Source organism: Wolffia australiana, chromosome 3 (assembly GCF_029677425.1).
Source record: "Wolffia australiana isolate 7733 chromosome 3, ASM2967742v1".
Classification (NCBI taxonomy): domain Eukaryota; kingdom Viridiplantae; phylum Streptophyta; class Magnoliopsida; order Alismatales; family Araceae; genus Wolffia; species Wolffia australiana.
In genome coordinates, this window is record NC_135837.1 from 2,257,240 (window position 1) to 2,269,134 (window position 11,895).

The window sequence follows — 11,895 nt, forward strand, 5'->3', positions numbered from 1 at the left end:
GGCTCTATGCTATGCACCCCTGAGTGAGATTATAAAGTTAAAAATACTATTTCACTGGAGCAAAACTAATTAAAATGACAATTTAATAACCCTACTTTTGCTTCATTAACATCTAGAAGGTGCACGAGATATCTTGATATGATTCTGTATGTTGCAATTTGTAAAGTAAAAATTCATATACAAGCTACTGACAGGATCGAAGCAACAGGGACATAATATTATCCATGTTTGTATTAGTTTCCCAATGGGTAATAAGTACTTATGTTAAGATGAGAGCGAATGTATCATCTGTCTCGCTTTTTCAGTTGGAATAAGATGTTCACAAACCGGCGTAGGAATAAACTAGAAAATGTTTTTATTCTGCCTGCATACTTTCTTCACACGTTGCTCTCTAACGAAGCCTTGGCAAGGATTATTATAATCGCCCAAATGAGAAAACCCGGTAAATACTACCTTGCTGCGGGGTTGAATTGCAAGCCATACTCTACAATATTCGCACTATCACTTGATTTCTGAATGCTAAAACTCGTTGATGCAGGTCGTGAATCAACAATTTTAAGACATTCTTTCAATTCAGCGGCCACTTCACTCATGCTTGGTCTACTGCTTGATGTGGGTGAAGCACATGCCATGGCTATCTCCACTGCCTTCCACATTGAGTTAACATCGTAGTCTCCATTCAACCTTTGGTCTGCGATGCTGGATATGTCTCCTATTTCTACTTTTGACCGCACACAAGACACTACTGATAAATTATCAGTGCCGGTAGTTATAGGCGGCCTCCCAGTTATAATTTCCAATAACACGATTCCATAGCTGTAGACATCAACCTTCTCATTCGCCGCACCTGTTTGATGGTACCTGATGTAGGAACTTTCAGTGATTGCTTCACTTACCCGGTTTAGATTAATAATATGATAGAGTGGTTTATTAAGAAACACGTACTCGGGGTCTAAGTAGCCTGGTGTTCCAACTATTGCCGTTGTCATGTGTGTTGTATCGTTATTTCCAAATAACCTGGATAACCCAAAGTCGCCTAACTTGGCTTCAAGATCTTCTGTCAAGAGAATGTTTTTGGACTTTACATCTCTGTGAATAATGGCTGGGCTACAGAAGCGGTGCAAATAGTCCAGACCTGTAGGAAAGAAGAAAGGGTTTATCTATAGGCATGTAAGGCGTATAAGGTATAGGATGATGTGGATACCCTGAGCAACGTCGAGTGCTATCTTGAGTCGCTTGCTCCAGTTAAGGTGGCTGTTGTCATGTGCCTTGCCTGTTCAAGATTGAATTATGATAAACCCATCGAATTAGACGCATAGAGATAGATAATATTAGTTATACTAATGAAAGTTTATCTCGGCAATGAATTGAAGGGGTAGAATAAAAAAAAGGTGAACCTGATAAGTGATCTGAAAGAGAACCATTGGGCATATACTCATAGACCAGGACAAGGTTGTTTCCGTCATTACAATACCCCAACAATGAGACTAGATTTTTGTGATGAACTCTGGTTAAGATTTGCGCCTGAAATTTGAAAATGTGCCCGTAAAAAAACTGATGTATATCACAATGCTTTTGTGTAGGGAGGACGAGAAAATTTGGCATTTCATAAACTCTACGCTTTCAATCTTTTGCAGTTATTACTTACTTCTGCGCGGAACCCTTTTGCTCCCTGAGTGGATGTGGAAATCATCTTTACTGCGACCTCTGTTCTGTTACTTAGATACCCATGGTAAACAATTGCAAAACCTCCTCTTCCAATAGGACGCTCGAAGTTTCTTGTCATATTCACAATGTCTGAGAAGGTGAATTGATAGCTCTCCGAGTTTATATCTTTATTCTGGATATCGACTTCCCGATTATTACCAACATTTACTTCTAAATCTGAAAAGAATAATTTAAGTAAACCCTGGAGTCAGATTGCATGATGTCTCCTGCGGGATTATAGTTTAGAACAATGAAATGCCAAATGCCGTATACCGGTTTTCTCCATACCTTTTGTTGAAGGCTTTACTACCTTTCGCCTTCTCTTTATGAAGACCCACACGACAGCAGATATTGCGACAATAAAAACAATTGGCAATAATATTCCTAATATAAGCGGAAGGATCTTCTTCTCATTATTGCTGCTTTGATCTGTAGCGGTTCCATTGCGGAGTCGGGGATTTCCTTCAATACTGCATGTAGTGTAAAGTAAAACAGAATCATGTAAACCCTATAAACAGAACGACGGTATTACATTAATATCTAAGTTATGAACTTAAACTTATTTTTTCTACTGCGCGGAAGCAACGTGTACCTATCTAAGACGGTATTACATTACATTACAGATCATAGATGTATTAAAAAAGCGAGTCCCCACGTTGTTGGACATGACTTCTTTTTTAAGGCATTGGGAATGAGTCATAGATGCAATGACTCTTTTGGCATTGGGAATCGCTTTAGAGAGATGGTTATGTTGTTTTCCCGTAAGTGTGAAGATGTTAGCTGTTAACATAAATTAGACGCATATAATTAGGCGAGGAGGATGGATGCAAATGTCTACAGGAATTTTGGTGACTTACTTGTAGATTCCCTCAATTTTCAGAATCGGATACGGAAATTTTATGATGGATAAAAAAGTTATACGTGATTAATAAAATCCTAGCAATCTTGCGTTCCGCGAACGACCATAAACATTAAGACATGTGTAATATGAATGTTATCATTTTCACCATTTATCCTCTATTAGTCGATTACTTTGAAATATTATCCGGATGATAAGTGGTGGAAAAAAGGTGATGATTGTTCATGTTCGGCAAATTTGATTAATGACTGGTTTTGTAAGGGGCTAACCGTAATAAGAGTGTCCCACTTCGTGACTTGTTGTATAGAACTTCGGGTATTGATCCGTTCAGCTGATTGTTCATCAGGTTCCTGAAAAAGCAAGTATCCATTTCAAAATCTCTGTCATCATGTATAAATTCTACCGAACTCAAGCTCTTTGACAACATACAACTCTTGAAGCTTTGGCAACATAGCCAATTCCTGTGGAATTTCTCCCGTCAGATTGTTATACGACAAGTCCCTGATACATTAGAGTTGAAGAAAATTTAGCAAAATTTTACTTCAGCCATTATATGAGCGTACGGGTATGCTGACGAATAGGAAATATCCAGATCTTGAAAAACTATGACATTTTCTTTTCGATATGCCTATTTGGTTTCGTTGTTGCAGGTCAGTCTAATAATAAGTTGTGCGACCTGTAAACGGGCTAAAAAAGTCTCTTGAAATTTCCGAAATTGAACCAACTTGAATTGTTTCTTGTCGCGTATTTCAATTATTGATTTCCTTTAGTTACTGAATTTATCGCTTGTCTTTAAGATAAGTTGGAAAATATCTTATTTTACTCTGTTGTCGATGCATTTCAAAGATAGGGATATGAAGTTTCGGAAGCGTACAAAACTTGAAGACTCTCCAAGTTTCGCAATTCTCTTGGAATTTCTCCAGACAAATTGTTATGTGATAAGTCTCTGGATAAAAAAGAAACAAAAAAATACGTCAGGCATACTTAAAAGACATCAAAAAACAAACATTCAATGACGTCAACATACAAGAAATAGAGATAGATTTCATTCAAATCTGAACACTATAAAATGCCTCTTCGACTAGTTATCATTCATATCTGAAATCGACACCCTTTTTCTCCATGTTCCATTGTACTTTTGTGCCAACTTATTAGCATGCGCTTAGCCAAGATAAATACGGATGAAAGTTATTTTGTCGTCCCTTCTGATCTCCTGTTCGTATTGAACCAAATATTATAGTTTCTTTTCCCTGGTAAATCTGGAATGAAAGAATATAATTCACGGAGCAACTTACAGGCGCACAAGAGCTGAGAGCTCCGAAGCATTTTTAGAAATCCCGCCGCGAAGACCAAAATTGGATAAATTCCTACGAGAACATTTGGTTAGTCAGATCCCTCTATGCCTGAAAATGCTGAATTTATCGTGTTTGGTTTATACTTACAAAGCCAAGATCCTGCGTCTCTGACTGCCATCGTCGCTGCATGTCAGGCCCGTCCACGAGAGATTCCTCGGCTCGCATGGGTCGCCTTCCCAGTCCATCATCCCGTACGCGTCCCTTATCCCCGTCACCGCATTCGCTGTCACCAGTAACCTTTGACATCACGAATTACAGTGACAACAGGAAAAATTATCGTAATCCCCACAAGGATGAAGATGACAATTGCAAAATCGTCATCGTCATTTGCTCTCACTAGGAAGACGATAAGGAAACGGAATCGCCTACTTCCTCGTCTTGAATCCGCCGTCATCATTGTCAGATGATGATAGTGAATGACCCATTGGTCATCATCACGTCGATGATGACTGCGATTGAAACATGAAAGTGATGATTTTTGAAGCATGATGATGGGTTTTCGGTATGGACGACGATCTTCGTCTCCAACAGATGCAACTTCACCGAACACGCGGCTATCGTGTGCTGTAGAGTTCGGTAGAAGTATGTTCAACAAGTATCTTATAAGAAGAGTTGAAGCGACTAACTGTCGTTCTGGGAGGTGGGAATCGCGGTGAGTTGCACCAAGATGAGAGCTTCAAAGGCGTTGATCATGGGAGGCAGGGTTGAATTCTTTGTCGCGATGAGCGAGAAGTTGATGTTTCCTCCTTCTCCTGGTGTTTTCGTGATTACAGAGACTGCTTGGAGGTACGTCGGCCGAAACTGCGCGAACCAGACATAGTTGTCGGCATAGATGTTGAACTCTCTGGTCTCGTTCTTCTTCAGCTCTTTGAGCTCGGCAAAGTGCATGAACGCGTAGACCTTCTCGCCCAGGTTTCTCGTCATGGTGAAGTTCAAGGTCCCTGAGAGGGTCGACGTCGTCGCCGCCGTGCGGAGAACTGCCTCCGGCACTCGAAAATCAGTGAAGCTATCTGATATTATCCTATTCGTGCTGACTGGTACTGTGTTTTTTATGTTAGATCCGAACCAGACGCGGTCGTATGGGTCACTGGGGAACCTGCGCAGAAAGTTGAAAGATAGCGTCAAACACCGTGATGACAACTGGCTTGTTATGGACGAAAAAATCCGGGAGTTCGGACGAATGACAGGACGAGAGCTCCAGCTGGATAATGCATGTGCTTGCTTGCCACTTGTAAAATTCTGAGTGTATTAATGCTGAGGCACAGTTGAGGTACCCACTGATTCGTCCCGAAAATATTTGGGATGGGACGAACTGTGGACAGGACCGTTCAGATGAACTTCAAAAATTGGACGTAGGATGGGACGATCTTCTTCCGGGACTATATCCGCAGGGTCAGCCACTCAAAAGAGGGACAAAAGAAGGATATAATGAGAGAGACAAGGACAGAGAAGAAAGGGTAAAGGGAAAGAAGAGAGAAGAAAGCGCACCGTAGAGCGCCGGTTGCTCCGAAATTCACCCTATCATCACGGAGAATAAGAGCCGTCGAAACGTTGGCCAAGGGGTACATATCTCCGCGAATGGGTCTGAGCTCCAGCACAGTTATGTATGGCGTCCCCAAGCCCTTGTTCACCAGGCAGACTTGCACCGACTCTCCACTAGAAACAAAGATAATCTCCAGCCGGGTGAATTCATCAGCTCCTACAGTCTGCCAGAAATGGACCCCGAGATAGACGTCGAACGATGGCGGGGAATTCCTGCCGTCAAAGTTGAGGTACCAGAACTCCGCTCTCACCAGGTACTTACGGCCACTGGTTAAGGGCCTCAGTGTGTAGCAATTCCGCCGCCCACTGGGGAAACTCCGAACTGTTCTATAGTATGTAAAGTAGCCAGTCAGATTCCTCTCAGGCGACCCTGCACTATTCTCTCCGCCCCTGACGTAGTCCGCGTCCGGGTGATACATGAGTCCCGTGGTTGAGGCGGGGTAACTCGTGTTCTCACCGTACCCGCAATCGATGCTGATGAATCCTAAACGATGAACAAGAATTCGAGAACGATGAATACTTGTTCTTCATAGGAGAACTTCTCGAAAGAGAATTTTAGGTAAAGAGTTAGATTCCGGTAGGAGAAGAGGTAGTACCTTCGGTGGACTGGCCGTGGGAGATGGAGATCAGCGCCAGGATGCAAGTCACCGTTGCCCACAACGCCATCGCTATACCTCCGATCATCTTTTCCGTCGTCTGGAAAACGGTGTAGAGGGCGAAACGGAGGTTATGTCATAGGAAGTTGGGTTCGAGTTCTCTCGTTTACCGTTTCTATGTTTGGTGCGAAGTGGATTCTTGATCGACGAAGAAAAGATAAATATCTATATCGGTCTGGGCCTGAAGTTCCCGTTGACGAGAATTGGTCAATCTTTATTCAATATCCCGGAAGCTTCCGTCATACAGCGTGCTACGTTAATGGTAAAGAAGAAATTTGACTCAGTCTACCAAAGTTCTTAGTAAACAAAATACGAAAATTGAGAAGATCCCTCATCCCCAGAAACATTAGCTAATTTAAAACGCTTAGATCCTTAAATTATCCTCGTCACTGTAATCTATACAGACTAACCAAATGAAACGTGAGCCTGTCTAATGTCGATCTTCTTCGTTATGAAATCCTACGCTGATGATGGTCCATAGTCAACGATCATTGCTATAGGGATCGTTGTTATCATGTAATCATTTCAAGGGCTATACACAAAATATATTGGTACGTGTGTACCAAGTATCGTCTTAAATACCCTGACATTACCCTCGGCGTCGTAAAGTGGCAAAAATTAACGAAATAAAACTTAGGCTTGCCAAGTTTGGTTTTTTTTCAGGGAGACGTAGAGCTTTCGTTGGTTAATTTGATCCTACCCGCCTTCAAAGTCGTCGAGCATTAATTTAGAGATAGTCGTTGTCATGTTCAATTTGAATGGCTATATAGAAAAAAATCTGTCCACTCTCCGCCGTTGATACGTTAAGCAGCCAAGTGTCGTCTAGAATACCCTGACATCGCCATCGGCCTTCATTGAGATCGGCTGGGGCAATAATTTAAACAAAAGGGCAATCAAGAAACGTTCCTTGGGTTTCGTTGCTAGCATAACCATTTTGTTACCATGCTTCGGCTTCCCCATGTTCTTATATAAAACCGTATCGTCAATAATGCATATGTTACTATCAATATGTCGGTTGACTCACAGCGCAATGGTCCCAGATGATAGCGTCAAAACTATCAATTCGTGGGAGTTTTTTTAGAAGGGAATAGCTTTCTTGGTTCATTTACCTAGAGGATTCAATAATTAATGTTTACACTTAAGCTGTCCCCATAAATCCTTGGATCTCCCGGGGGGCTATTCGACAACTTTTCAATTATTATAAACGTTTTTCTTATCGGAAAAGAAAACTTCATGCCATACGTCCAGGTCTATCCTCAAGGATAACGACAAACAATTAAAGTGTTTCATTTTCTTAATGACTGTGAAATTAAATGCAGAAGTAAACGAAAACAAATATGATGGCTTTGGCTTTGCGATTGCCTTTTGTAATAATTGATGTTTATGAACATTAAGAGCTTATGCAATGGTATTTATTTTAGTTGATAAAAGAAAAATTAGCTAACCTTAGAAATATAGACTGGTATAAATTTCACTTATTTTAAGGAGTTTCGAACTAGGGTTTGGGAGTCTTGATCCAGTCCCGACTTTTAGAAATGACCGAAAGTTAGACACGGTTCTGGTCTGGTCTTGTTCAGCCCCAATATGGTCAGGTTGACTAGTCAATCTCAATGTGAAAGTAGAAAAATCATGTTGATGGTTATGTTGCCTATTAACATAACCAGCTTTAGAACCAATGGTATTGAATGTCCCTTTGCCTTGCTTCCCTTCTTTCCTGCAGTCTCCCTATCTGCCTCTCCAGGTTTTTCTCCCTCCACACATTTTTCTTCATGAAGAACCTAATAGGTGATAGAGCAGGAAGAAACATTTGATAGAGGTAGAGGTTGCAGACAATGGGTGCCTGCGGTCAATCAAATATGCTCCGGCTATTTGATCTAGATAGAGACCTCTCCAGCAAGTTGAGTTTAATTTTTTACAGAAAGTACTAAAAAAATAAATATAGATTTACTTATTTACTTTCAGAACCGGTCACATTTGGCCCTTGGACCTAAACCTGCCCAACCAACCAATCTGCCCTAAAATGGTCAACCTACAGGTTTGATTTGGTCCTGCCAGATCAGTTCTCAGTCCTAAATTCCCAACCCTATTGTCAACAGCAGTCGGCCCTAAGCACTCATCTGCATGCTGAACTGGGATCTCACCCTTCAAAATCACATATGTAGCAAAAAAATTTAACCCCATGTCTACATTAAAATGGAGATATTTAAAATTATGAACCACATTTATCATTCTGTCTTATGGTTTATACAAACGTACATTACAATCAATTTGATATTTCTAAATAAATATCAAAATGATTTAAGACAGTTTTGGGTTTAACGTTATGATCATTTTAAAAATATTGTACAAATGTAGCTTTAATCTTTATAATTATTTTCTAGAGATAAATAAAATAATAATATTGGAAATGATAGTGATACTATGAGTACACAAATGGATAACATATGTTTTTTGAAAATAGGTTCTGACCAGATAATCTAGGCACCATCTTAAATTTTGAATTATCAAATATGGTTCTACATGGTAGCAACATAAATAATGTATTACTTGGAATTATGATAAAGATTTTACTTATTTTTTACTAAAGACATGAATCCCATTTAATAAAAAAACTTATAAAAGATGTTTTGAAACTAGGTGTAAGGCCCCAAAGTAGGTGGCATTCCTGCACAAAGGCTTGCGTGCTTATTATGGGGACATGCCCATGTACTTGGACTCAGAATAGGGGATTGAGTCATTAAGCATGAACACCACACGCATCATGGGTGGCGACACCCGACCCTGATTACTAAATCCAATGCCCATTAGGTGCTTGTGCTCATTGGCACGCAAGCACGACGGATCAGGGTAGGCCGCGCATGGGCTGTGCGTCAGGCCACTAAGTGTCTGCGTGGGGGCGCCAAGCGCTGCACTCATTTGAAAGGTGCAGGCTGGGCAACAAAGGCATGGGCGCTGCATGTGGGAACTGCGTGGGTCGCAAGGGCACATGCGTTAAACGTCGCACACACATCACAGCCGCTGTGTGTGTGGGGCGTGGGGCGGGAGACGTTCCACGAAGAGACTAAGGCATTGGCGTACAGAGAGCACCAAGACAGCTGCAGGGGTTGTGACAACCTTACAGGTAGTACTGTGGTACACATGGTCAAGGCTTGGAGCGTCGCGCACGACGGCACCAATGCGGACCGAGCACAATGTTGTGAGCGCGGATGCTGGTGGCACATGGAGCATCAAGGCTGGGACAGACTGGCAAGCGCACCAAGGGCCATGACTCACGGATGTGCAACGCCCAACCTAGGGGCACGCATGTAGCAGTGGTGCCAACAGGCACGCACAGGGGCTGCGGGCCTCAAGGCACAAGAGCGCCACTACCAAGGCGTGTTGTGCCTTGTTTCATTACTTCGGTATCTTTCCTCATGTAATGTCTATGACTACAATGTAATCGGTTCTAATAAAATGCAATGACCCAGTACATGTATGGGCCTTAGTCACTACTGTCTCTCCATAACCTTCGAGCAATCTAAAGGTCTTGTAGGAGACTTCCTCTACACGACTAAAGGCTGCTCATGTTTCTGCCTAAGAGTTGACGCCGAAACGCATTTGATCCGAGTGTTGTTCCTATCTCAGGATTGTATCGCGTGACACTAGGTAATAGGCAGATAATGGATGAGTATATGCCATTTCTAGACGTTTATGTGGATTTTAGCCAAACGACGAGCTGAAGAAAGAAGAGATTATCTGAACTGGAAATATATGAATTAATTTAAGACTTCAAATGATTGAAAACTCTAGATGAGAGAGTTTAGAAATATATATATATATTTGAGTATAGGAGGCAGCTCACATCAAGCCAAAGATGTGTGATTTTCTGGTCTACTTTGAGATCATTCGCCCACCCAATATGATTTGTTGCATTAGTAAAGAATAAAATTATTAGGATAAGCTGCCTTTGGTGATATATTATTCATGAAATTTATGTGCGAGTACATTGCATAAAAGTATTTACAAGGATCAGATCCAAATGGAGCACGCTGATAACACGCATTTTGGTGTTTTATCAAGACCATATTTGCATGTTTATTAGCATTAAAATAATAATTTATTTGTGTCCTTAAGCCTAAAATCATTAAATTATTTTTAGAATGATATTTTGAATTTTATGAATGTTTAATGATTTTGCTGACTTTACATTGACATGTAATGTTTTATTAAACTTTTTACATTATATTTGAAGACATCATTTTTTTAAAATTCAATATATACATGTATTTCTAACATTTTTATGAATTAAGATCTAATTTTTATAATTATTCAATGTCAATGTGACTTTTTCTTAATCAGAGGAGAACAAAAATTGGAGGGAGAAAATTAGGGGGTTGAAAACAATCCAAATTCAAATCACGATATCTGACGATGCAGAAGGGGTTTCAGGCTGAAATTTTAACAGGAGCTACCTTTTTCCCCTCTTTCTATCCATATGGTTGGATCTATAAATAGATTCGGATTTTTGTAAAACACATGGTAAAACTCATTTCCTCTTAGATAGGCTGATTATGAGAGAGTGAGAACTTTGAAGGTCCATCAAGGCGCTCATGGTGTTTTGAGTGATTGGGAAAGATCAACAAAGAAGTGGAGAGGCTGATAGGTATCAGAAATGCACCTTTGTCCTGGGAGAATATACGGATATAAGGTTAGTTTCTTGCCTTACATTGGTTCCTCTCCTTCACATCCCTTTACTTAGATCTACAACATTTTTTTCATTATCATATCATTCTCATCATGATCTTCCATCTTCTCACCATACTACATACATATCCAATCTCAATCTTGACCTCATCACCTTCTTCTCATATAAAAACCATCTTGTCCATCATCCTCTTTTACATCTCACAACCACCCATCCATTCTTCCATCACATCCATTAGTTATATCATTATCATTTCGTGTTCCACCATTCTATTTCAACATCATCCATAGATCCATTTCATCATCACATCTTCTTATTCATCTTATACATCCATCATGACTTTGCATCTTCATCTACCTCCCACTCTCATTTCCATTTGATCTATCCACATCCTTCTACCTATTCATCATATTATTATTCATAGTATCTTTGGAATATAATAACTATCACCCTCTCACCTTCTTGGATTCATCCCGTCACAATCCCTTATTTTATATGGATCTCCTTTCATCCCACTTGAATCATCATTTAAAGATTATTTAAACCCAAATGCCCGTTCCTTGTGGAGACAACCCTTTCAGATGACTAACCTGTCAAATTATTTTATGAGTAAATCTTTATAACATTTTATTGATTAAATCAAATATCAATGATAAATTAACAACCTAAATTGATTTTATCACACATTAAGTTTTAAAATAATCTGAGGGAGAGAAGAGCAAATTTTCACATGGATAGTATTTGTAAGATCTTTATTTTATATAATATTATATTAATTATCTGATCTTTGTCTGCCCTCCTGATCCGCAGTATAGGCACCATGCTTCTATCACCAACCATGTTGGTCTATGCTCCACCTCACGCACCACCATATATGCTACTGCCAGAAACCCATGGCGGCATTAGTTCCATTATTTTCTCACAAAATGAAAAAGGTCATAGTATAGAATAATCAACCAACCATAAATTTTCTCTTTCAGAGCGAAAAACCTGAAAAATCCTTTACTACATTTTGATTCAGATTTTGTTGAACTTCCTCCCTATATACTGACGCATTTATCATTTATATATTATATATTTTAATAAATAAAT

The 11,895-nt window shown here is 40.1% G+C and overlaps 1 protein-coding gene across 2 annotated transcripts; it reads right to left on the reverse strand.

Moving 5' to 3' along the window:
• Positions 1-198: 198 nt before the first annotated feature.
• LOC144700595 (putative LRR receptor-like serine/threonine-protein kinase At1g51820) lies at positions 199-6,260 on the reverse strand. 2 transcript variants are annotated; one of them, XM_078572035.1, is made up of 14 exons: positions 6,060-6,260; positions 5,410-5,947; positions 4,548-5,017; positions 4,009-4,144; positions 3,862-3,933; positions 3,441-3,512; positions 2,996-3,067; positions 2,836-2,916; positions 1,996-2,177; positions 1,649-1,884; positions 1,398-1,524; positions 1,205-1,273; positions 946-1,135; positions 199-861 (listed from the first exon to the last, which is right to left on the reverse strand). In XM_078572035.1, exons 1-14 carry the CDS (start codon positions 6,145-6,147, stop codon positions 450-452), a joined length of 2,745 nt encoding a protein of 914 aa, XP_078428161.1. In that variant the 5' UTR covers positions 6,148-6,260; the 3' UTR covers positions 199-449. The 2 variants fall into 2 exon arrangements, with proteins under 2 accessions (XP_078428161.1, XP_078428162.1); XM_078572036.1 differs by lacking the exon at positions 3,441-3,512.
• Between the last annotated feature and the right edge of the window lie 5,635 nt (positions 6,261-11,895).